Source organism: Notamacropus eugenii, chromosome 3 (assembly GCF_028372415.1).
Source record: "Notamacropus eugenii isolate mMacEug1 chromosome 3, mMacEug1.pri_v2, whole genome shotgun sequence".
Taxonomy (NCBI): domain Eukaryota; kingdom Metazoa; phylum Chordata; class Mammalia; order Diprotodontia; family Macropodidae; genus Notamacropus; species Notamacropus eugenii.
In genome coordinates this window covers 88,001,577-88,029,270 of record NC_092874.1, presented here as the reverse complement: position 1 = coordinate 88,029,270, position 27,694 = coordinate 88,001,577, and the positions used below count along the sequence as shown (strand labels likewise).

At 34.5% G+C, this 27,694-nt stretch overlaps 1 protein-coding gene across 4 annotated transcripts in view; it reads right to left on the bottom strand.

Annotated features, from left to right (window-relative positions):
* Positions 1–27,694, bottom strand: part of LMBR1 (limb development membrane protein 1) — a 180,234-nt gene that overhangs the window by 101,687 nt on the left and 50,853 nt on the right. For 2 of the 4 annotated variants that reach the window (XM_072652099.1, XM_072652098.1), the window contains exons 4-5: positions 26,126–26,265; positions 369–472 (exon numbers count right to left, since the gene is read on the bottom strand). In XM_072652099.1, the coding sequence (XP_072508200.1) occupies positions 369–472; positions 26,126–26,265 (244 nt within the window). Of the gene's footprint in view, positions 1–368; positions 473–26,125; positions 26,266–27,694 lie in introns of those variants that run through there. The other 2 variants (XM_072652100.1, XM_072652102.1) reach the window with 2 other exon arrangements.

The following is a 27,694-nucleotide window of genomic DNA, read 5'->3' as shown; positions in this document are numbered from 1 at the left end:
CACTATTTGATTGTACAGGTCAACTCTCAAAACAACTCTTTGAGATGTGTTAATATATATATATATATTTTAATTTACTTTGGACAAATATGTAATCTTCAAAACAAAAAGTTAATTTATAATAGACATTTTTAAATAATTATAAAAATACTGAGCTAAGAATCAGAAAAAACTAACATCTTTTTATTTCACATGAACAAAAGAAATGACAAATTTTCAGATACATTAAAACATTATTACTAGCAAAGCCTAAAAGATACATTTTTTCTATGAACATAGAAGAAACTGAAGTTGTTTAAAAAAATTTTCTAATATAACGACATTTATTTGCTTAACTAAGATATTCTAGAAACATAAGTAATATTTACCTTCTTCAGCCCAGCAAAACCCTCTGATTCCAGAAAGAAAAAGGCAAAAGGCATCAACACAAACAAACAAAGGTTGGAAAAAAGAGAAGCAAGATTCCACAAACCTAAAAAAGAATGGAGGGAAAAGAGGGAAAAAATTACTTTAAAGGTTTATTACAAAAATATTAAAAAGAATAAATAATAGCTTCAATTGCCCAAGTTAGTAACAAAGTATCTTTGCAGCAACATAATTCCATAAGTGTATTATATCATTTCGTCCACTGAGGGGAGTGAGCACATAGACATTGATCATCCATCATACCCTAAAGGTGAAAGGAGATTCACCACACAACAAATGTCAGCAGACATCCAAAGATACAAGCTACTGAAAACAAAACAACCCAAAAAAAATGACAACTGTACATTTAAATTCTCTCAACAGTCAATCTCAAAAGATAAAAGGGTATCCATCCAAAAAGATACAATTCTGAGATAATTCATGTCCATATGACAATGACATTGGCTAAAATTAATATCTGAAATACATTTACCAATATTACCAACAAAATCCATTCAATTTCAAAGCACACAGTAGTTTTAGGTCATACAAAGGTACTGCCTACAACAGCATGACGACAATAAATACCAAAATCAAGTATCACAAAAACACCACACTGCATACAAAGCATTTAAGAAATATCAAAACTGATTACATTAAAGGGATACCAATCTGGTTTAAGGAATCTATTCTTTAATATTACAAAAACTACGCCTCTTAATTTTCACTAAGCAAAAGAAATTTATGATAGTAAAAAAGATCAAAATTCTATTCATCTGCAGTACAAAACCTTTTTAAAAAAGAAATTTAAAATGTATACTTGAGAAAGTGATCAATGACAAACCTCTTAATATTTCAGTGGTATATGGATAGGCTACATTTTGAATCACTGGAAGGAGCACCTATCTCAATAAACTTTTAGATCCATCCAAGTAACAAAGCACAGTTTTAATATTAAGTGTACTTTATACACTTAATTATTAATTAAATGTATTAATTACATTTATGTAGCATAATTCTTTAAAATTTGGTGACCAAAATATGCTATATGTAAAACTTCCAGTTAATCAAAGTATTTGGCTTATTAGGGCAAATCATTCTGCAACAATTTTAAACAAATGCTTACCAAAATGGAAAACTACAAAATAAAATGAGATTAACAATTAGTACAGGTTCCCTAAAAATTCACTTTATTTAACAAGATGGTATGACTAATAGAATCAATCTAATTACTGTATTTCTAGAAAAATCTAAATAGATTTTATCATCAGGTAAGCATAGATATCATTTATCTATTATTTTCAGGGAATAAACTATTTCACTTAAATTAAGTTTCTAGATAAGAATATTCATATTTTAATAGTACTAACAAACCTAAAAAATAGGGTAATGTATTATGTTCCTTGTTTTTACAGATGAAGAAGCTAAAGCTGATAGAATTTAAGAGACTTGTCCAAGATTACAATGCAAGTAAATGGCTGAGATAGTATCACTGAATTCAGGTCTCAATTCCAAGTTCAGTGCTCCTTCCGCAACAATGCATAGCTGCACAGATCATTGAAATAATCTTGAAACAGTTAAACCTTTTGTTTTGATCATTTCAATGGAAATTTTTCAAAACTATGTATACATATCCACCCAGGATAAAAACGGAAGCAGTCAAACATCTCAAATGTCTTTGATAAGGTTTGCTATGAAATAATGCCCCAAATCACTACACAAACACAAATCAAAGTAACCCCTAAGTTTCACCTCACATCTCTGCAAACTGGCCAAAATGACAAAAATGGCAGTAGTCACTGTCAGAAGGATGATGGGATGATAGATACACTTGTGTACTGCTGGAGCTGTAAAATGGTACAACGGTTTGGAAAGCAATTAGGAATTATGCAAATAAAATGACTAAAATGTCTGTTATTACACCCCAAGGGGCCACTGATAAGAAGAAAGTTCTCATACATACAACTGGTAGAAGTAGAAGCTTCCTGAAGGGAGAATGGCTAAACAAATTGTAGCACACGAATGTGACGGAATATTAATATAAGAAATAATTAATGCAATAAATAGACATGGAAAATCTATATTAACTGATGCAAAGCAAAGTAAGCAGCATCAAGAAAACAATATGCAACAGTATAAATGGAAAGATCATCAAAAAATCAAAAGCATAGCAAAATTATAAAGATCATAACACGAAATGAAAGAGATTTAAGAGAACACTCCCAACCTGCTCCTTTGTGGGGCAGGAGGTCCACAGGTGTTACACACTGCATATGTTTTCAGACTTTGTCAATATTATTGATCAGTGCTACTGAAGTTTGTCCTCTTTTGCTTTTTTTGTCTTCAAAATATGCTATTTGTTTCATGGGATGGCTCTCTGGGAGGGGCAAGGAAAGGGTACTGAGGAAACTATGATAATGATAAACAAAAGGCATCCCTAAAATTTACTTTTAAAAATGCATTATGTCTTTGCCTTCTTAAATATACTGAATATAATTTAACCTTTTTATAAATGGTAATAATACAGGTTTGGACATACAGCCATTATTATTCTATGCTATCCTCAGCGCCCATGAAATTGCTTAGGGCTGTTTATTCCTATACTAAATTGAGTCTATTGTTGATTTTTCATTTCAAAGAGGACCAATAACATTACAGGTAATGCCTTGATTTGTGCATGAATTAGATATAAGTGAGGCAGAGTTGCAGTCCAGTGGCAAGACAAAAGTCAGGAAGACTGGTGATGACTGCAGATACAGTGGATCACCTTGACATCTTTGATGTCTGTCCAAGTTCTAAGCACTCCACAGTCCCTGCTTCAGCCCACACAGCTACTATTCTCATTCACCCATTACTCTGAGAAAAGTCTTCACATGCTTTAAGTAGACACCCTGCCTAATTCATCAACAAGTTTGCGGTCCACCAGTTACCCTCAACCTGGTTTACTTCATCTGCCAAGGCAGCTTTACCAGGATGGGGTAGAGCCACAGGTTAGAGTTGGTTGGCAGGTGGATAACTAAACTAGATGAGCAGCCCTGGAAACAATTCGATAGACCTCATACCAGAGGTATTAGTCGTCCCTGAACACCCCATACACCCCTCCTACACTAAATAGCCCTTACTAAATAACTTTTTGAGTTGCATCCCGTTTTTTATTTCTTCTCTGTCCCTTTCCTCACAATAAAACTATTACTGTATCTACCTTTAACAACATATTCCTTTTCCTCACAGAATTTCTGTGAAAATCAAGATAACATTTGTAAAGTTCTTCACTCTTGTCTAAAACATAGTAGTTTGATAAATGGTTATTCCCTTCCCTACTTCCCACCTTAACACCCTGCTGTTTCCAATACACAGCATGATCTAGACAACCTGATAATTAAGATCATTCAGATTTTGTACGATCAGAATTTTGTACAAAATGATCTCTAAGCAGGGGCCCCTCTTACAAGTAAAGTTCCTAAACTTTGGCTTACAGACTTCAGGTGACTTTTACTTTGACAGCCCAGGGGCCTTTTTTCGTTCTCAATTCTGTTTAAGTTAGCTGAGGTTGATGAAATATGTGAGATAGATAAGTGAAGTGTAGATGGCCAACAAACTATGAAATTTTGGCATGCCAGGAAATGGGTTTTTATATACTCCTTCAACTTAGTGGAAAGCAGATTATAGCTCTCTCTTTAACCTCATTCATTTATAGAAAACAGGATTTTACATATTTGCAAACATCCATATAGAACGAGCAGGTGTGAATGAGCTGCAATCTGCATCACTGCGCTCATGGTTATGAAATCCATATGAACATCTGAGTATGGGAGAAACCTTGTTGGAGGAGAATCATTAAGGTAACGGCAAATTTAAAACACCTTGATCTAATATTATAAGATTAAATTACCAATATGCTGAAACTATGGCCAAATTAGACAAATCTATTTGAATTATTAAATAGATTCTTAAATTGTGCAAAGCTGAGGAAGGAAAGTGGCCATACAGTAAAGTATAGGAAAGAGATCCTTTCCAGATAAAGAACTAGGTAAATGAAAAAGAACATTGGTTCTGCAGTCAAAGAGTTGATTTTGGAGTCAAATCTCTCCTCTAACATTTACTACTGATATGACCTCGGGGAAGTCACTTAACTTCCTTTGGTCTCAATTTCCTCATCTGCAAAATATTGGAGCTGGTCTAAATAGTCTTCCAGGGGTGGGGAACCCTCAGCCTTGAGACTACATGTGGTCCTCTAGGTCCTCAAGTGTGGTCCTTTGACTGAGTCCAAACTTCACAGATGTGGCCTCAAGACATAATTCCTGTACCTGGTCTACAGTCTACAACCTTAAAGGTAAGGGGTGTTGTTATTATCCATCCTTCACTTCCTTTCTTTTTTTCATTCTCCATTTTCATTTGACCATCCTTGGGCTTTCTGTAGAATCTTTCAGGACAGAGTCCTGCCAACTACTCTTGTGCATAGCTCTTATCTGGTCCCACTATGAGGCTTGTTTGCCTGTGCTGGCACTAGCTTTTGATGGTGGCCCCTTTTTCTATTGTCCAAATGCTGATGACTGACTTTTTATGCAGTCCTGGAGTGGAAGAAGTCAGTTACTATACTCCTTACTATATTACTGGGAGGAGGAGGGAAATGGGAATTTAAAAACTAGGAATCTCTTACAGCTTTAAAACTGGCCTGCTCCTGTTATCTGTTTATATTCTTTCCACTTCACTTCCCAACATAATTCCTGTTCATAACAGGGAAAAGAAACATAAATTTAACAAAATCCTCCATACAAGCTGCCAAAGTGATATTCCTAAGGCACAGTTCTATGTCACTCCACTAGTCAAAAAACTCCAATCATGTCCTATTACCTCTAAGGTCAAATATAAGCTCTCTTCTTCAGTTCGCCAAACCTGACTCCCACATTATTCCTTATTGCACATTATTGATTTCCCTACACTTCACGGTCCAGCCAAACACAACTTCTTGCTGATCCTCCCACACAATGTTCTCTCTCCATTCTCTGCCTTCTCACTGGCTGCCTCCAAAGCCAAAAGCAGATCCTTTCCTAACTGTAACTTTTAGAATTCCTACTTTGCTTCAAAGCTCAGCTCTAGCACCACCTTCTAAATGAGACCTTTCCTGATTCCTCCAGTTGCTAAAGTGTTTTCCCTTCAAAAATAACCTTGAATTTTGTATATCTTTTTGAAAGTCATATATGTAACTGTTGCCTTCTCCAATAGTAGAATATGAGCTTCTTGAGGGCAGAGATTGCTTCATTTTTGTATTTTTTTTTATCATTAGCACCTAGGTCAGTGCCTGACACAATCTAGGTATTTGATAAATGCTTATTGATTAAGAAATTATATATTGGCTTAACTGAAACTGTTACAGTACTAAACTATTTCAGAAATATAAAACAAAATATTCCCTTCTTCAATCGATGTTTCTATATTTACTTTCTTGGTACACTCTTGTTAAATTTTTTTTTCTGGACAGAGGAACATTTCTGTAGCCATATTTGAATTATGATAAAGTGAGGAACTCAATTCAATCTCAATTCTAAAATATCTTCCAATGTTCTATTTGTTTCTATCTTTTAAACTCACTAAATAAGCTACATTACTATAGAAAGTACCTTCTCCTCCCCCACCTAACTGAAAATAGTTGATCCAAAATAATAACACAGACTCATTATGCCAATAAAATTAAGATGGTCAAGAACACAAAAGTTTTCAAATCCCCCTCAAAAAAAAGGTTTTGGTTCACTGCTGAAATTTCCTTAAATCTTTCCCCAAAGAGCTACTTGTTATAAAGAAAACAAACAAATAAAAATAACCTACCACTCACAACTACAAAACAATCTCTTAATTCCCTAGGAATATATGTATATATATATATATATATATATATATATATATATATATATATATATATATATATATATATATATATATATATTTCTAAAGCTGGATATTCTTAAATGTAAATTCTCTGATCATATTCTGCCCTTCAGGTGCATATATCAATGATATAAAAGCAAATTCTGTATAAAGAAAACAAATCTAAAAAAAGAAAAACTGGCTCTATGTGGAAAGTTTATAAGTGAAACATTAAAAATATATTTGGTAAATCAAGGTACTAATTTTCAACAAAAATAATTACCAACAGGCTAAAACAAAGGTTATACATGAATAAGAGACTAAGTTTTGAGATAAACAGATTCCACTAAAGTGCTAGTTGTGGGAAGTATTCACTTAATAAATGACTCGAAGTCTGAATGCACCTTAATGTCAAGTATGATTTATATAAAAATCATCTGGAGCAGTACTCTTATAAGTATTGAATTGAAATTAATATTTTTCAAAGTATTGATAATTAAATACAAATTACTAGTTGTGGATTTACTAAAAAGGATATGTAAACATGAATACTTTACGCTGTGCTTGTGGCAGACGTTTAAATGCTAACTTATTCACTCTGTATTCAGGAAAGGTAAAGTTGCTATTTGTATGTCTGACATTTAAACATTTCTTCATTTGTAAATGGGTCTTTGTAACTTTTCAAAATTAAATTGTAAGCATTTAATGTGTTTAAACAACTTAAAACACTGCTTACAGAAATAGGTTATTAATATTTTATACTTTTGATAAAGAATGCATTAACATAAAAACTCTTACGGGTATTATACTTGTCCTAACCATGTGGAAATTGGATTAGAAAATGAGACCAAATACAATTCAAAATTAGTCACAATCATCAGATCCTCTACTTTAAAAATCTCCTAAAGAGAAGATGAAACATGGCACAGAGAGAAAAAAGTGAGCATGGAAGCCAGGAAATCCTGGGTTCAAGTCACACATCTGACAGATAATTGCTGTCTAACTCAGCAAGTCACTTAACTGCCTTAGTTCCAGGTAACTTTCTAAAACTATAATTTGTAAGGAAGGTGCCAATTTAAATTGGTAGGAGTTTCCTCACCTGGGAGGTACTTCTACCAGTGAAATAAGAGGTCCAATGGAAGAAAATGCACATGCCCCAAAACACACTGGCAGAACAGAGAACTCACGGCAGTCAAAATCATGGAGCTGGAAGAGGTCTAAACCATCGTTAAATCCACCTGCCTCTCATTTCACAGACTCAGCATGCTTAAAGGACTTGCCAAAGTTCAGGATGGGAAGTAAGCAGAATACATAAGCACTGAGACTAGGACTGGGGCCTTCAAACTCCAGAGCCCAGCATTCCTTCCAGTCCACCACATCATTAAACCAACAAATATAGTGGTCCTTCTGAAAGAAGTTGAATACAGAAAATGTCACTGGAAGAGAAAGCAGGTAGGATTTATTCAGAAATGACTATGGTATCAAAAACAAAGGCCATTCATTTTTTAAAACTTTAAAGAGTCAATCTTTTTTAAAAAATTACACATGAATTTAAATGGCCATTTATAATCTCCCTAAATGGCTTTAGAAATCATTTCTTCAGGGGATATACTCTACACAATCTCATCCTGTGTAACCTAAAAGAGAAACAAAATCAAATGTTCTTTGTCAGCTTTCCATAGCATATATTAACATCTAGCTCCACCTGCTGGATGCACATAAAATATTTTCTATTTCAAATACCTAAGTATCAAGAAGTAATTTCTACTGTTTGTTACAAAGACAAAATAAATAACACCATAAAACAAAATAATGGATAAAATAAATTTGCCAGGTCTACGTCATGCTCAGAAGCAAACCATAAAATGACCAAGAAGTATTCAGTATGGCATAGCCCAAAAAAAAGGAAAAAAAAAAGCCCTGAATTGCAGGGGACCTAGGGCCAAATCACAGTGACAGTCCCTCCTGGTGATCCTGGGCAAGTTGTAAGTTCTATAACCCAAGTTTCTTCATCTGTAAAATGAGAATAATACTTATTTCACAATGCTATTATGGAGAAAAGTTTCGCAATCTTAAATAAGTGTATGAATGTTATTTCCAATGGAACAAAATCATACAACATTCCAAAAATGTTGTCTTCTCAAACAAATGTTTCATAAGATAAAGTGTATCATGCTATCAGTCTAAGGCTCATTTGCTTAATGGGTGATTCATATAATGAAATCAAAGGATTATATCATTATCAGTTCAATAACTTCTTTGTTATTCTGCTCCAGGGTGGTATGTCATGCAGTCATTTTTAAAATGTAGGTCTTACTACAAAAATGTATAAAATGTAATGTATATTTGCTACTACAAATGGGGAAAAAGCAGCATGGACTATTGTATAGAGGAATTGCCTAGAAGTAGGGAAGACCTGAATTCAAGATCTGTCCTTGACCCAGAATGGCTATGGAACTATGGATAAATTTATTTAACCTTTCAATGCTCCAAGAAATTCTCTACATCTATAAAGTATACCAGGTACTAAACTTCAGCAGTGAAGGGAGTTTCAACAACAGGAATTCTCCACATCAAAGAACTCACAGGTTCCACACCCAAAAAAAAAAAAGAAAAAACTTCAAACCCGGGAAATCATTTCCTAACTTTACTCAAGAAACCAAAAAACATCAATTTGCTAACTACTTTTCATATTTTATTATTAAGTACAGAAAAACAAATGATTAAATGTTTTAATTATTTTTTCTCCATTGCTTTGTATTAACTATTATTCGGTGGGCTAACTCCTAGACTCCTAGATTCTTTGTGATCCAGCTTCAATCCCGAACCAAACATAAATGAGGATCATTGGTATTAACACATTAATTAGCTCATGTAAACCTGGGGGTATATAATGTATCCTGTGATCTAAATGGTTCCTTCTTCTTTGGCATTAGTGATTTGAGTTTATTTTTAATAACTTTTTATTTACATCTTCTTTTTACACTGCCAAAATTTCTCCCAGTATTCTTTCCCCTTCGCCACTCAAAGAGCCAATCCATATAACAAATAGTATTTTTAAAAAACAAAAGAAGAAATGGAAAAAAATTAGGATTAATCAATACATTATAAAAGTCTGACAACATGACCAATGCACAACACTTGTGGACCTTTGATTGATTAGTGATAGGAGTGTCTTTTTTAGAAAGAGCCATGTTTGTTCTTTGCAATTCTGCAACATTCACTTTCAGGTTTTTGCATTGCTGTAGTCACTGTATACCTCTACTGTTTTCTTCTTTCTGCTTACTTCATTTTGCATTGGTTCATATAGATATTTCCATGGTTCTCTGTATTCATCACATTTATTACTTCTTACACACAGTAATATTCTATGACATTCATGATCCACAATTTATTTAGCTATCCCTCAATCAATGGTCACCTACTTAGTTTCTACTTTTTTTTTTGCTATCATATACTATAAATGTTGGTATGTAGAGAAATTCCTTCCTATCAGTAGTCTCCTTGGGGTATAAAGTCTAGTAGAATCAGAAAATGATCTACCAGTTTTGAGTTCTATAGGTTTGGTTTGGTTTCTGCTTTTGTGAAGAAGGATCTGAACCTATGTTTTCATTCATGTAGATAATTCCTATTGTCAAAACTCCTTTCACCAAACAAAATTTTTATTTATAGATATGGAGAATTCCTTGGAACACTGAAAGGTTAAGCAAATTTACCCATAGTCACACAGCCAGTTTGGGTCAAAAGGTATAAATATTTTAGTCCCTTTATTTGCATAACTCCAAGTTGTTTTCCAAAATGGTTGCACTGACTCATAGCTCCACCAGTAGCATGTGCCTATTTTTCCACTTCCACTCCAACAGTGACAATTCCTGGCTTTTGTAATCTGTGCCAATATTCAAGAGTGAGATAAGAATCTTAAGAGTTCTTCTGCTGTGCATTACACTTATTATCAGTGTTACGGAACATTCTTTTATATGGTTGTTCATAGTTTGTCATTGTTCTTCAGAAGACTGTTCATTTTCTTTCACCATTTACCTATTGGAGAATAATTTTTGGTCTTTCACATATATATGTATGTATGTATGTGCATAAGTTAAATTGCTTCTGTATCTTGGATGTCAAATTCTTATCAGGAAAATATGATATTTTTTCCCCATTTGATCACTTCCCTTCTTATCCTAGGCACATTGATTTTGTTTGTGCAGAAGCTTTTCAATTTCATGTAATCAAAACTATTTTATTTATGTTAATAGCCTGCATCCCTTGTGTGATTAAGAATGAGTTTGTTTTAGGTGAAAATCTGCAAGTTTAATCACAATTGCTCCAATACCTCCATTAAAAAAATTCTTAATAGTTAGATAGAGGTTGGTCTCTCTACCTAACTTTACACTTATAGCCATCTCTAGCTAACTCCTGGCTTCTTTATGATTGGGGCAAAATTCAGTTTACTGAAAACATTATAGGCAACAAAAGAAAAGATTACATTATAGTATTTGTGGATAAAATGGCAACAAGAAGGAAAACAACTCTTAAGATAAGGTTGAGAAAGAGTCAACCTGCTCTTGGTATTTCCCTCAGCTCAAGTCTTCTATTCCAAGATTCCTGTAGAGTCCATAACGCTCTACATTATCTCCTTTTTCTGTCATTGCTCAGTCCTATCTTTGTTCCTCAGGAATGTGCTAGAAAGCCATGACTGCTTCAGTCTCTCAAGTTAATCTGGTTCTAACCAGCTTGACATTTTATATGACTTCTGGGGCACAGTCAACTCTCTTTGACTTATTAGACAAAAATGTTTGTGAAATATCACTATAATTTTGAGTTTTCACACAGTCTAAGGTCTATGAGACAGGTTGTTTATTATTATTTATTTATTATTATTTATTTTAAATGGGATGAGGTTGAGTTAACCTACCCTTACATTAGCAAATCACATTGATCTAAATTGAGCTACAGGATGATTTCAAATAAATTTCATTAGAAGATCAATGGCAAAAAGGGTTACAGTCAGTCCAACTTTCACAAAAATAACATTCCTAGAAAACAATACAAAAAGTCAAAAAGCATGAATGTTGATACATTGAATCTATGGGGGAAAGGAGGTTCGGTTCCCATGTCCAGAAAAAACTATAATTTTTCATTAGAGATTACTGAAAATACACTTTTCTGCATACAACTCTTTTTTAATAAAACATTAATTCTGATAATATGTACTTTTCTTAACACGGTAACCATGAAATAACTCATAAAATCATGCAATACATGAAATAAAATCTGTAATGCAAAACACTATTCTTGTTAGTAATTCTCAAGAATACAGTGACCTTTTGTGGTGTCTCAATAAAAAACACTGATTTCAGACAGTATTTACTTTTCATAACACATGGAATCTACAGTATCATAAATACAGCAAATAAAATTCTTAAAACTAAAATATTTTTTCACTTGAATCTTGCCTTCCACTGTGTCAGATGGCAATGTGAGGGTACTGCATTATAAACAATTGCTGTAAACTTCTCCACCTTGGTCACCCTTTGAAAACCAAGGGAATGGTTGCTAGGACTTTAGTCACTGCTATCAGAAGCTGATGAGACTGGTGAGGTATCGATGTAATCTTAAAGCCCAAAGGACCTACACTATACTTTGGGAGCATAACTGCAACACAAAACTTGAGTTTTAAAGGCAAACAATAGAAAAATGTAAAAAAAGCATAGGGAGTTCTTTACAATGGTAGGGGAAACAAGATCAGTGAAGCACCTAGTAGGATACCAGACTCTCCATAAACTTGTGTGTCATACTTCTCATTCTTTCTCCTACTGCACATAGCCATGAATGTGTGTAGTCACCAATGAAGAAGTGAAAATGAGGTTACTTCACATGAATACTTGAAGTCACAAAAGTTAAATGTGCAAATGTTGAGGATTGTCAATCTGTTCCTCGCACAAGGCCTTCACAATTCTTAGATACAGACTTACCTTCATGGGAAATATTTTAAAAGAGTATGAATTCTTTTCTTACCATATACTTCTAGTTTCAAAATATAATGAAATCTCAGAAAAGATGTCATAGCCCACAGTCAATGAAAAATCTGCTAAACAACATACCTGACAAGGAACACCCAGTCCCTAGTGGAAAAGTTTTCAAGCTCTAGAGAAGGGAAGCTCACTCCCTGTGAAGCAGGTCATTTCACTTTTGGATCATTCTAACTGTTAGAAGTTCTTCCTTAGACTGTGCCTAAATCTACCTCTTCGCAACTTCTACCCATTATTCCTACATCTGTACTCTGGGAATGAACAGAATAAACATAATTCTTCTTCCCCCAAGTCAGTTCCCAAATGAAGGGTTAACAATAGGACTACTACCTCCCTATTCCTGGAAGCTGTTTCTCTCTTAATGTAGTCTAAGACTGCGATAGTTTTTGTGTCTGCCACATCATACTACTAACTCACCTTGAGCTTGCAATTCACTAAAATCCCAGACCTTTTTCAGAACTGTTGCCTAACCACACCTCCCCTATACTTATGAAGATGGTATTTTTGTGCCCAAATGAACCTAATTTACCACTTTTGAATTTCAGCTTATTAGATTCAGCTCAATGTTTTAGCATGTCAAGATTTTTTGAATAATGACTCTGGCATCCAATGTCTTGGCTATCCATCTCAGTTTTGTGTCTGCTAAATTGATGACCATGACATCTACTCCTAAAATAAAAATAAAATAAATTAAAATCATTAATAAAAATATTAAATAACACATGGCCAACCACAGATCCCTGCAGTACTCAACTAGAAACCATAAATAATTCTCTGTGGTCCTCCAAATAGTTTTGAATCCATCTAACTGTATCATCACTCTAGCCCTTCTTTGATCATCCTCTTATCCCCACTACTGGGAAACAAGCAATTGTTTTGTTTTGTTTCATCCTTAATTTCCCTGGCCAGCCTCAACTCATTCTGAGCTTTAGCATTCCTAACACTTTTTATGAACTACACCATTATAATCATCGCTGTTACCTGGTGTTGCTTCCATCTTCTGAACCTTTCCTTTTAAAACCAATCCCCCCAAAAAACTGCATTTTCCCTCCTTATTGAAATAATTTTACTTTGCATGCTAAGAATTTCACTCAAATCTCCTCCATACCTCTTGGACAGACTGCCCCTCACACATTTTACTCTATGACAATCCATCTATCTTGCCTCTCAACCCTTTTGAAAACTGTTTTTTCAAAATCTAGGGTACATGTAAGGTTATCCTCAGCTTTCCTATCCTCTATCATGAAATATAGGGCAGAGTAGTCACTAGTTCTAGGATTCCTACTTGCTACTAAGAATCAGATCAAGAACAGAATTTTCCTTTGCTGGTTCCTTTTGATGGAACCTTTTAATAATTTCATCTAGAGACAATTTAGGCAAGTCAAGAAATTTTTAGATGTTCTGCAAAGAGAACTCCAAGATAGGCTTAAAGAACTGGTGTCTCATATCAACATTATACTATACCTCCATATTAGGCTAGCAATCTGTTTCCCAAACTTTTCATCTCTTGTTCTTCTTTCTACTCCAATGAAAAAAACAATTCTTTCTTTTCCTTCACTGACCTTCATCCAAATGCTCTCTACAGTACCTGGAACTCCTCTGTTTCCTGGATTTCCTAACCTGACAATATCTTCTTAATATATAATACTGTACTCCTCTTTTCGTTTTCCTCTTTCTTTTAAATCAGACGTTTGCATTCAAAGCCATATTCCAATCATAAGTTTCTCACTCCAATCAGTCCAAATGGCATCTATGAGGTTAAATTTGTCTTCTTTTTAAAAGCCTATAAAAAGACTGTTTTCTAAACTGAGAATTTGTATAGAGACATTTGAGGCTGGGGGATTTTATTATTGGTTGCTTAATAAGGTTTTGTCTTCTCTGAGGTATCTTAAGTACTCTTCTTCCTTCATTGCAGCTAGTTTTTGGAATCAACCATCATTAGTCACATCAACTCCATTTTTCCTCTGTCTTTTCTAGTTCAAAGATCATTTCCTTGGCACATAAAGCAAGAGCAAAATCAGCAGACAGTGTTGCTTTCTATTATCCATTACCATCATCTATCCCATCCACCTCCAGCAACAGTCCCTATACCTCCTGTGATCCCCTCAATGTGGGGGGAAAAACCTGTTTGTTGTTAGTAGCTGTCTTGGCCAGTTTCAAATTATTAGCTCACTATTTCTACAGGACTATACTACACTCTTTACATACACTCTTTATCTTCTGACACCTGATCTCGCTTTCATTTTCTGTATGTTTGCATTTTTTTAAACTTTACGATGGTAGTTTTAAGAAGAAATGCCATCTATCAATAACTGCATTTTTAATGCTCTAAATAACTAATAAGAGAAATGGAAATAAAACTCTTTAATATCACCTTATTAGTCATTTATTCAATGAGCATTTATGAAGTATGAGGCACCATGTTAGGCACTAGGAATGAAAGAATACAAATGAAACAGAGTCTACACTCAAGAAATTTACATTGTATTGAAGTGAAACAAAATTCACTCAGAAAATTAAAAAATAGATATAAAATAGACAAGGAATTTTAGAAAGAGTACTAGCAAATGGAGTGAGGGGGATCAGGAGAGGATTCCTGGAGAAGATAGCACTAGAACTGAGTTTTGAAAGAAGGAACTGGAAAGGAAAGAGTGCATGATAAATATGAAGGAAAGCCTGTTCGAAGTAACAACGGTGGAAAGTAGAATGTTGTTTACAGGGAACAGCAAGTAGGCCAGTTTGGTAGGAATGAAGGAAATGTGAAGGAACATAACGAGCAATATACCTGGAAAGCTGGGCTGGACACAGATTGTGAAGGAAGATCTTCAAAAGTCAAATGCAGAAATGTGTGTTTTTACCTAGAGGCAAGGGTCAGTCAAGCAATAAACTTTTATTAAGCACATACCATATGCCAGGAGCAAACTCTGCTTAGCACTGGGTATCACTAGAGCTGCTTTAGTAAGGAAATGACATGGTCATATCTATTCTTTAGGAATATCAATTTGGTCACTGTGGAAAGAATGGAATGGCCCAAACTGGCAAAGTTGGAAATACAAATGTAAAAGGAACTGTGGAGATTTGCCAACACTAATACACTGCTGAAAGTGCTGTGAACTGATCCAACAGTTGTAGAAAACAATCTGGAATAATGTAAGAAAAGTAATTAAACTCTTCATACCCTTTGATTCATACCCTATATCACTGGGGGCCTTTCTCTATAAGTCTTGAGATTGCATGAATAGCAATAGATGGGCAAGCTAACTTTCATATAAGATATTTGTGAAATGTTTAGCACAGCGCCTAAAATATAGTAAGAGCTTAAAAAACACTCCCTTCCCTTCCCTGTCAGTTACCTCCTGCTCCTTCTAAATTACCAATCCATTTCCTTTCCAGTAATAAATCTCCGATTATATTCTTTACACGAGAGTTATCAAACTCAAAGCTGGCAAGACTCCTCGAATGGGACCTAACCAGATTAAAATGTAACTGGTAAATGTTTAATATTAACAAAATAAATTAAAATATAATATTAATTTGTGGTTTTCTAAGTCAATAGGCAGGTCACAGGGATCCATTTCTATTTGAATGTGACACTACTGATTTATACTGTCTAACTTATCATTAGTAATATGCCATAGCCTTCTCGTGTTCACAATACAACTCTTCAATGACCTTCAGCAGCTACAATTCTTTAGATAGAGGGATTCCACAGTTAACATTTATAAACTACAAGAACACTATTTTTTAAAAAAAGAGACCTATCCTACAAAACCATTTATAGCAGCTCTTTTTATAGTGACTAAGAATTGGAAATTGAGTGGATGCCCATCAACTGGGAAATGGCTGAACAAGTTATGGCATATGATTGTAATGGACCATTACTGTGCTATAAGAAATGATGAGCAATATTATTACAAAAAAACCTAGAAGGACTTACAAGAACTGATAGAGTGAAGTGAGCAAAACCAGGAGAACACTGTACATAGCAACAGCAATACTATATAATGAAGAACTGTGAATGACTTAGATATTCTCAGCGATATAAAGATTCAAGGCAATCCCAAAGGAATCATAATGAAAAATGCTATCTACCTCCAGAGAAAGAACTAGTGGCACCTGAATACAGAGTGGAACATAACATTTTCACTTTCTCTTTTTTCTGTTTGAGCTTTCTTCCACAAAAATGATTAATATGGAAATGTTTTACATGCTTGCACATGTATCCCTTATATTAGTTTGTTTACCATCACAGGAAGGGGTAGGGGAGAAAGATGTAGAATTTGGAACTCAAAACTTAAAAAAAAAATGCTAATGTTTTTACATGTAATTGGGGGAAAATTTTTTTTTTTAAAAAAAAAAAGCAGAGTTTGTTGCAGAAAGAAACAGAGGGTCATTAAAACCACTGCACAATTTCTTAAAAGCAATCACACATGTTCTCCTTATCCTTTTCAATTGTGAGCCTGGCTTACCATCCATCCACACTGTCCAACCATGATACATGGTCCACAGATGGACCAGCTCTCTGGGCAATCCATTCAAATATGTATCTGAATTGCATCCTAATCTCAGTCAGTAAATAAACACTTATTAAGGACAGGTACCATGCGAAACACTAGGAATACAAAGAAAGGCAAAAGACAGCCCTGTCTTTAATGACTTCACAATCTAATGAGGGAAATCAAGTGCAAATAATTATGTACAAATATTTTCTATATAGCATAAATTAGAAATAATGAAGAGAGAAAACGCACTAGAATTAAGAGTTATTTGGAAAGGCTTCTTGTAGAAAGTGGGATTTAAGCTCTGACTTAAAGTCAGAGAAGTCAAGAGGCAGAGATGAGGAGGAAGATGTCCAGGAATAGGGAATGGTCAGAGCAAAACTCCTGGAGTTAGGGGACTGAGTGCGATAGCTGTGGAACTGCAAGATGGTCACTGAATCACAGAGTACATGGTGGGTTGTAAGGAGTAAATACTGCAACTTCAACACTAGATTTTTTTTTATCAACTTGGATTTTTTCTTCTGAGTGGTTACAGATCTTAATTGAGAAGTTCTACAAAGTTCCGAGACTTCATGAATGGGATCAGCTTAAGGACATGACCAAATCAGAGGTAATACGACTAGGACTTGCACTCTGCATGAAGATGGCAAAAGAGGAAGTTTTCTGTCAAGGTTTACTAGATATTAATAATGAGAAAATCCAAGTTCTCTGCTGTTTCAAATGTGAGGGAGGCAAAAACAAACTGTACCCTGCTTTCAGGCCAAAAACAATTTATTAATACATTAGCATTTTTGCTTGAAAGGAGGTTTAAGGTGATGAATATTCTCTCACCTAAGAAACTTCCAATTTACATTTATAGTAATGATGAAATAAGACAAAATTCCATAGCAAAGTAAAATGAAGCTATATTGTTGAAATTTAGGGGATTTGATTTAACAGAGAATAATAATAATGTCAAACTCAGATACAACCCTGGAGATAATATCTGCCCCAAACCAACTACTTCTTCCTTAACTACTGTATTCCCTCAAATGATTCCCTTTTCAATCTAGTAAACAAGAGTTGCCTTTTAAAATTGTTTTATGTAAAAAATATTCTCATTCTTGCTTTGGTCAAAATAAATAAGGCAAGCTTCTTTAAGATCTTAGTCTTAGCATACTAAGATAACTCTCTAAAAATGATTAAGTTTTCTACTCAAGGAAGACTAATTAGGTCTTTGATTCAAGAGAGGTCAAGTTCTTCAGACCAGAGCACTGTCATAATATTCTACCTTTAAGTATTTTAAAATAACTGATACTTTAGCACTCTATGCTTTCACACAAGCAATCTAGTATGATTCCGATAAATGAAGAGAGAAAGCTAGTTGAAGGAGAGCCTCAAAATCAGCATTTTGCTTTATGAAGGTCAAATGCTTTTTAATAGTCAACAATCAACAAGCACAAAAATATCTTGTATTCTAGCTGTCTCACAGAAAACTCTGGAAGAGCAAAGGTATGTTCTAACATGGAATACTGTTTATAAAACTCTGTTGTAGGGAATGCCAACTCCTTTTCTTCCATCTATTTTCCAATTTTTAATAATTCATTTAAATGGGTCAGGTTGGAAATCTTAATTGAATAGCTTAACTTTTTCTCATTTTTATTCTTTTTTTCTATCTTTGTATTAAGTTTTAATCTATTTTTTACAATTTTTCTTCTTTCTCTATAACAAATGTTGACACAAAAGTTGCAATTGTTTTCATGGTGATCTTTTGGCAAATACTTCATATAAGCACGTAAATACAAAGTGGCCAAATTCTCCATAAAATGACATTTCTTTTTGCCTTTGTACTCCCAACAAAGGCAATTCCACCAACTCCTTTGTTTTTCCAAAGAAAATCTCTATGCTAGCCTTTTATTTAGCTGCAATTTCTTTTTCTGATTTTGTTTATAAGGAGAATGTCAAGATTAACATGATTCAATTCCTTCAGTAATATGTCAACTCATGCATTTTCATATACATTTTCTCATTTGATCCTTACTCCCTGTGGGAAATAATACATGTCCTTACATACCTATTTTACAGATAAGGAAACCAACTCAGAGTGGGAGAGGTTAATGACTTATACCTGTTGCTAGTGACAAAGCAAGCCTCAAAAACTGGTCTTCTAACCTCAAATCTGGTATGTTTACCACCATACCACATGGGAAGCAAATGTAGAAAAGAATGGAAAGAAGATGTAAAAAAAAAACCCATTAGCTGTAAATGCTATTCACAGATGTAAGCATTCTGTAGGGTACCAGTGGCATACATAGGAAAGAAAAGATGTAATGGCATATGATAGGATTAACAGAGCTGGCTGCATCTTTTCTGATGGTAATCTCTAGATAAGTCAGGAAGTTAGAAAGGACCAAAAGCAAAGGCTAAGAAACAGCAAAACCCTCAGCTTCCTTCAAAGCACATCTCAAGTATGATCTCCTAAAGGTCTTTCCTGATTTGTTTTCTTAGCAGTCTCTCCTTCTGGAAATGACTTTCTAATTACTTACTTAGGCACATGTTGTTTCCTGAGTAGAATACAAGACAAACTGGTTGATTTTCTTTCTTTTGCTTCATATCCTCAATATCTAACATAGTGTCTTAAGCACAGTAAGTATCTAATAAATATTTCACTGAAATTGATTGAGCTGAATTTCCAAGGGACTATTATTTTTTTTTTTTTGAAAGATTCTTGGCCTATGTGACACTGTTTAGTAGAATTACGAGATAATCAGTTGAATCCTTGGGAGCTTCATCATCTAACTCTCCAATTTTCAGGCAAAAGGGCTAATATACAACTCAAACCAATATTCTATTATACTTGAGGAATTCAACCTTCTAGTATCACCAGGAATGTTTTAGCATGGCATATCTTCTCTATTCCCCAATACTGCATATCCTACTTTTGAGACCAAAACTAAATGCACAGATGCTGCTATGATTTCAAATATTTTATGGTTACAATTTGCTTCCAAACATCTACTATCTCCTCAACTTTAAATGCCTACTATCCCCCCCACCCCCAGGAAAAAGGAAACATTCAATCAAATAAGTGGATTTACGATCTCACTGTTGGCGCTTCTTCCAACAACACAAATTACAACCTATCCATGCCTGCCCATCCCATGGTATATTCATGTCCTCCACAAATTCATCATGGAAGGTCCACCAAAAGTCCTCAGATTCAATCAACATATTATTTCAATACAATATAAGTGGTATTCATTTTTCTCACAGAAAACATTTGGACCAAAAAATATTTAAATATGTACAATAGCACTTATCAACCTAACAGAAACTTTGGACTACAAAAATAGAACAGTACTAGAATAAAATCATTTCAAAGCAATTAAATTAAAAGTGTCCTTTGTTCCAGTGAATTAACGAGTGATGGTAGTATATTCAACACCAGTGAGGTCTTCAAGTAGAGGCCAGATAATCTCTTGTTAGGTAAATTGTAAAAGGAATTACTACTCAATTACAGGTTGGACTAGATCTCTACCAAATCCCTTCCAACTCAAGTACTGTGGTATATCCCACATTCCAAAATCATCACACCCACAAATATGAGTTGCTAGGATGTTTTATCTCTCATGTAAGCAGACTGACCTTGCATTTTATAACTAGGACTATGGGATCATAGATTAGGAGCTGAAAGGAACCATGGACACCGTCTAGTCCAATCTTGTCATTATACGGAAGAGGAAACTGAGGCCTGGGGAAGTTAAGTGGTCAAGAGCAAATAGAAAGTAAGCATCAAAACAGAATGTGCAGCCAGGACCTCTCAGAGTCATTGCTCCTTTGTATTTTTCTTTTATTAACTAAAATAACTGAGCTAATTTCATGTAATTAACATGTTTAAAATGCTTGCTATAGGAATAAAACAAGAAAAAAGAAAAAACAGGAAATGCATATATGCAAAGAAGAAATGAAATAAAAGTTTTTGAAGATGAGATGAGAGTGTACTTAAAGAATCCAATAGTCAACTAAAATATTAATTGAAATTGTAACTTCAGCAAAGTTGCAAAATAAAAAATAAATCTACACACATCATCAACTTTTACAGTAGAAAGACAGAGAAAGAGAAATTTCATTTAAAATAATTACACAATGTATAAAATACTTGTAGAAGTCTATCTACTAAGACACACAGGGAACATGAATACAATTACAAAACACTTTTCAAAAATATTATATAATGATATTGAATACTCCAACATTAAATAATTAGAGAAATAATAATTGCTCAAAGCAGAACAACAATTTATACAATGACAACATTGTTAAGACAAACAACTTTGAAAGACTTAAGATCACAGATCAACTCAATGACCAGCCATGATTCCATAGGACTTATAGTTACTATCTATGCCACCAACCTGCAGACAGAGAAGTAATAGATTAAAGATACCAAAACACGATGTCAGAATTTTGTATACAACATAAGAATTTGTTTTACTCAGCTATATTCATTTGCTACAATACTTTTGTTTTCCCAATTATTTTAATTGACAAGTGATAGAAAACAAAGAATATAAATGGCTGTTAAATGAAAATTCTAAAAAGTTGTAAAGAGAAAAATTTTTCACTGAAAAATAACATAAAATGGTAAAAATATTAATTGTTCACAAGAAGACCAAGCCAATAAATAAATATTATCAATAATAATATTATCTAAATTAATTTATTAATCAATGCTATAACAATCAAACTACCAAAAAATTAATTTGTAGAGCTAGAAAAAATAATAATGAAATTAAACCAGAGGAACAAAAGATCTAGAATTAGGAAAATTAGGAAAAAAGAGGAAAACAAGGGGGCCTAGCAAGATCAGATCTCAAATGATACTACATAGCAATAATCATAAAAAGAACCTGGCAATGGTTTGAAAATAAAGAAGTTAATTAGTAGGACAAAATTAAGTATACAACATACAGAAGCAGATGAACACAGCACAGCATTCTATTAATCCAAAGACAGCAGCTACTGGGGTAAGAATTCACTCTCTAACAAAAACTCATGGGGAAACTGGGAAATGGTCAGAATGAAGTTCATATCAACACCTCTCACCATCTACCAAGACATGTTCCCAAAGGGCACATGAATTAGATGTAAAAGGTCACACTTTAAGCACATAAGTATACAAACAAAAATTAATCAAAGGAACAAAGAATAAATTACTTTTTAAATATATTAATAAAGGAAGAGATCATGAGAAAACAAAGTATACAAAGGATCATGAAATAAAATTAACTATTTTGATTGCATAACAATTTTTAAAGTTTAAAAAAAATAAAGCCAATAGAGTTAAGATTAGAAAGGAAACAATTGACTTGGGGGGGAGGGGAATTTGCAGGAAGTTTCTCCAATAAAGATTTCATTCCCAAGATACATAAGGAATTTATTTAAACTTACAAGAATAAGAACTATTACTCAACAGATAAATGGTCAAAGGATATGACAACTAGTTTTCACAGTTAAAAAAACCAAACTATCAATTGTCATATGAAAAAGTTCGCCAAATCACTAATTAGGAAAATACAAGTTAAAGTAACTCAGAGGTTGACAAACTGCAAAAGGGACAATTTCAAAAACTAGGGAAACACATAAAATGATACAGAATGAAGCTAACAACACTAAAGTCTTAAGAATTCTGACTAATGCTATGGTAAACCATAACTGCAAGAGACTGGTGACGAAAAGTGCCATCTTTGACTCTGTCATGTCACCACCTGACAGAGAAGCAAAGGGCTCAATATGCAAAATGAGACATACATATCTGAATACGGCTAATATTTTGCTTTGTCTATGCATATTTGCTTTAAAAAAAAAGATTCTGCTATATTCAAAGGGCAATCAAATTGTGCATACCCTTTGATCTAGCAATAGCACTACTAGGTCTGTAGCCCAAGAAAATCATACAATATTTATAGCAGCTCTTTCTGTGGTAGAAAGGAACTGGAAATTGAGGGAATACCATCAAATTGGGGAATGACTGAACAATTTGTGGTATACGAATGTAATGAAATACTATAGTGATATAAGAAATGACGAGTAGGTCAGAAAAACCTGGAAAGACTTACATGAACTGTTGCAAAATGAAGTGAACAGAACCAAAAGAACATTGTACACAGCAACCGTAATACTGTATAATGATCAACTGTGAATGACTTAGCTATTCTCAGCAATACAATGATCCAAAATAATTCCACGACTCATGATGAAAGATGCTACACATATCCAGAAAAGAAATGATGGAGCCTAAATGTAGATCAAATGACACTATTTATACTTTTTTTGTACTTTTTTTTCTTTTGGTCTGTTTCTCCTTTCACAAGATGACTAATATGTAAATATGTTTTACATGATTGCACATATATAACCTATATCAAATTGTTTATTGTTTTAGGGATGGAAGGTGAGGAAGAGAAAAATTTGTAACTCAACATTTATTAAAAATTAATGTTAAAAACTATCTTTACATGTAAGTGGAAAAAATAAAATACCATTTTAAAAAAGTTCTGTTTCTTTGTTAAGTGGAGTAGGCAAGAGTTGGAAGGGACGGAAAATAAACGCTTGCTAATGAGAAAATTTAATTTAAAATAAGTGTGAATATTTGTACACATGTATAGTCATACATTCCTGTGATGCTGATCTAAGAATCCCCTTCAACAATGCACCTACCTCCCAGGGTTGTTGTGAGGATCAAACAAGATAGATGCTTAACATATTTATCTAGCACACAGAAAGTGCTATATAAACATTAGGTATCATAATTATCTCTCCTACTGTAATGGGTTCAGAAATATCTCCAACTCTAATTCACTAGTGGTAGCTCTTGCAAGATAAGGCATAAAGTCAAAAACTGCACAAGAGTAAGGAGCTATCAGAAGGATGGACAAGCCAGGATCTCCTTCCGATACAGATGCCCAAGGACATTTAAGTTCCAAGGAGTGCTCCGGGCAACCTATTCCTTTTTTCTTCATTGTCTCAGACACTGGCCAGCTTGCTCCCCTTTCCTCAACACACTTTTCTGGTCCAGCACAGAAGAGAAAGTAGTCTTAGTTTCTACCCTGTCCTTCTATTCTTAGAACAAGCACATTGTTCCTTACAATGTTTCTCTGAGGGCTATTATGATAAGTTTAAAAAAAAGAAAAAGAAAACAGGGTAGAAGGAAAAAAAAGATTCCTCCATATTCCTCTTCCATTAAAATTCTACTCTGATTCCTCACTGTAGTGTGGAAGTATCCCTAGGTTCTCAAAGCCTGTACCACTAAAACATAAGCTCTCATGGCATCTAAAACATGGAAAGACTTTAAATACACAACTTTTACACATAGCAGGCATTTTACGTTTGCCGAATTAAATAGGATATGGGTTCTTGGTCTATTGTCCAAAGGTCAGCATAGCTAAATTCAGAGAGGCTCATTGCTAAGCTGGCCATAAAGCAAGGAATGTTTTGTTCAGAAACTCTTATACCTACCAAGTTATAGAAGGGTTTTTTATCAGCAATATGACAGCATGTTTAGATTAGTTATACATATTTGTTACAAGAAATTTGTTGTTGTTGTTGTTGTTTTTCCAAAGGACTGGAAGATAGTAGGAGGAAAAAAAATTTCTGTTCATTAAAAAAAACATAAGTGGTAGAAGTGATGCAGATATGAACTGATGCATGCACTTTCAGCTGAAGTAACTGCATTCTTAGTTTTACAACTTTTTATCCTGTTAGAACAGCCCTCTCATGAAATGGGAAGCAATATTTAAATATATGTAATGTAAAAACAAAACACATCAAAAAAATTGCAAGTGACAAAAAAGATAGAGATAATATGTAAAAGAGACGTGGTGCACTTAGAAACAATAAGATCTGATGACTGACTGGCTATGAGGGTGAGGAAGAATGAGTAGTCAAATATAAAAACAAGGTCATAAACCTGGACTGGCAGGAAGATGTGGTGGTTTTCGTGTAAGAATAGGGAATTTTGGAAGGAGGCTGGGTTTGAGGAAATAGAGAAGCTCTATTTTATACACCTAGAATTTGAATGTCCAAAATGGAAGACAGCAGGAAGATAAGAAAGGAAGAAAAGAGGAGACAGGAGGGAAAGGCAAAGGAAAAAGGGAAATGAGGGGAGGTTAGGGAAAAAGCATTTATTAAGCATCTATTACGTGTCAGGCATTGTACTGAGTACTTACAAACAATATTCATTTGATTCCCAAATAACCCTGGAAAGTAGGTGCTATAATTATCGCCATTTTACAGATGAGGAAATTGAGGCAAACAGAGGTTAAGTGACTTGCCAAGGGTCACCCAGTTAAGTGTCTGAGACTGTCTTCCTGACTTCAGGTCCAGTGCTCTATTTTCTGTACCATCTATCTACCATCTTTAGGGGAGGAAGGCAGGAAACAAGAGAAGGATGGAAGAAGGACTTATGAAGCACTTTCTACATATGAAACACTGTACTAAGCTCTCCAGGAGCTCATAGTCTAGTAGGGGAGATACCACATCTGAGAAGCTTCAGATGAGAGTCAGATACAAAGGTTGCAGGGTCCTTAGGGATGTCAATTTTTATGTTGAGCCATCTCCAAGGACCATGGTGACAAGAACTTCCTTTTCTGAGTCTTCAATAACCATGGTTGCAGCACCTACAATACCAGTCTCCAGGCGGCATCTCCACAGAGGCTGCTTCCTAGGATAATGGTGTGGCTATTCCCAAGGTTCTTGGACCTACTGAGATCTCCACTGAGATCTGAGGGGAGTGGTCCAAGTGGTACCAGTGGTGATGTGACATGCCTGGCACATGCTGCATCCTGTCTCTCTTCGGGGGTACCTTACCTCAACTAGGTTAGCTTGCCTGTCCGGTGGGATGGAGTTGATTGGCAGTTGGTGAGGGTATCTGGTCCTTTTAAGAAGGATAGCTGAGATGTGTATTTACCTTTATCTAGTACCTGGTACAGTTTCCTGCATATAGTAGATCTAAAACAAATCTATCTACCTGTTCATTTAAGGAACTTTTAATTTTTAAAAAATATACTGACTATAAAAAGTTGACTATTGACTAAAATAAGCTTTTCACAAATACCATTTAGACTAGTGATAGAATAACTATATTGAAATGTAAAATCATATTTTCTGATTCTAATAAAGCCTCATCAAAGCTTTTTGGCATACTTTTTTTTAAATCTTGAAAATGAAACAGAAAACTAAAATAAATTTACTTCCTCAATTCCTATCAAGGATTCAAAAACAATTTTAAAAGATATAGAGATAAAACGTCAATTTTAAATTATATTTGTCAATATATATACTAACCATGAATCAAGGAGCCATTTAACCACTGAATATAGTAGTTTTGTGGAAAAGAAAGAAGAATTTCATTGCTGATTATTGAGAAAGGAAGAAGCAAAACAGCACCAGCTGAAACCGCTAACGTGAAGGTGCTCAAAAACAGCCTGAAAGGGAAAAAAAAAAAGTTAGTCACCACAAAGACTGAAAGAAGCAAAAGATCTATAATGCAAATGCTTTTCATACATGGACCACTTCCAGGGCTTTAAAAACTGCATGGAGTTGAAAACATTCTTCTTTAAAGGACATGAATAGGGGTTAAGCTAACTCTCTCTCTTCTCTCTCCTCCCAGAAAACTGGGTAGGCCACTGAGAGCTCCATGAACTTGCCCAGACTTACACTGCTAACATGTGACAGAAGCAGGACCTACACCGAAATCTTCTGGGAACCAAGGCAAGCTTTACTGATGACACCACAGTGCCTCTCCAATCTCTGCAATCTCCACTCCATTCATTTCTATGGTTAGGTTACTATCCAAGAAACATCTTAGGTAGAACTGAAATCTGGGGCAGATAGAGACAGGGAAGAGATGATCTCAATATTCCTTTTAGTACTGGTACTCTATGGCTCTGCAAAAATATTGTGGAATGTAAAATGGAGGGCAAAAGAACACTGACATATACTGCAGTAAAATATTATTCAGCCACTTAAGACAAAGGAACTGTGGTTTTGCAAACATGAAATCTAATCTTAAAGTAAGTATAAATACTTATTTCATGATTGCATCTGTTTGTCTGGCAACAGTCACACACAACAGTGTGACAATTGTCGCAAGTGACTAAAATGCATGTCAGCAGAAGGTATAATAAGGGGAAAGGTCAGTTCAGGCAAAATCTTACACAACCACAGGTGTAGAATGGGCAAACGAAAGGAAAGCTGGAAAGTATATCAACATCAGGAGAGTGAAAATCATTTTTTAAATAAAACAACTCTTCCATTAAAGCCTTCCAAAAGGAGAACCTAAAAACAAATACAACTTATTAAAAGTAAAAGCAATGAAAAATTCATGCCAAGTTCCTAAAATACATACTTTAAAAAGTGACTTTGAAGTCAATGCCACCTTGTGGCAAACAACAGAACTATTTTTTCATAAGCAATACGTGATGAGATGTAGCCCCTCTGTTCTAAAAAGCAGGATGGCAAATGGAAGGGGGAAGAATTTCCACATTGTATGAAAATTAAAAATTTAAATATAGGAAAAGTATTATTGATTACCTTTCCTGAAAAGGCATGTGGTATACCAGAAAAAGCATAGGACTCTCGGTAATTCAAGTTCTAGCACTGGCCCTGACCCACTGCAGACTTGAAGGCAAGTGACGACCTTCTGGTTCTCAGACTCCTTAGTAGAGCCAGGAAAACAAGACTAGAATTCAATGGTGTCAAATTCAAACAGAAATAGATCTCTGTGGGTCCATACTGACTCAGAAGACAACAAATTATCATTATCTATAGGTTCTACTTTGGGGCAGTGGACAGAGTACTGGGCCTAGAGTCAGGAAGACTCATCTCTCTGAATTCAAATCTGGCCTCAGACAC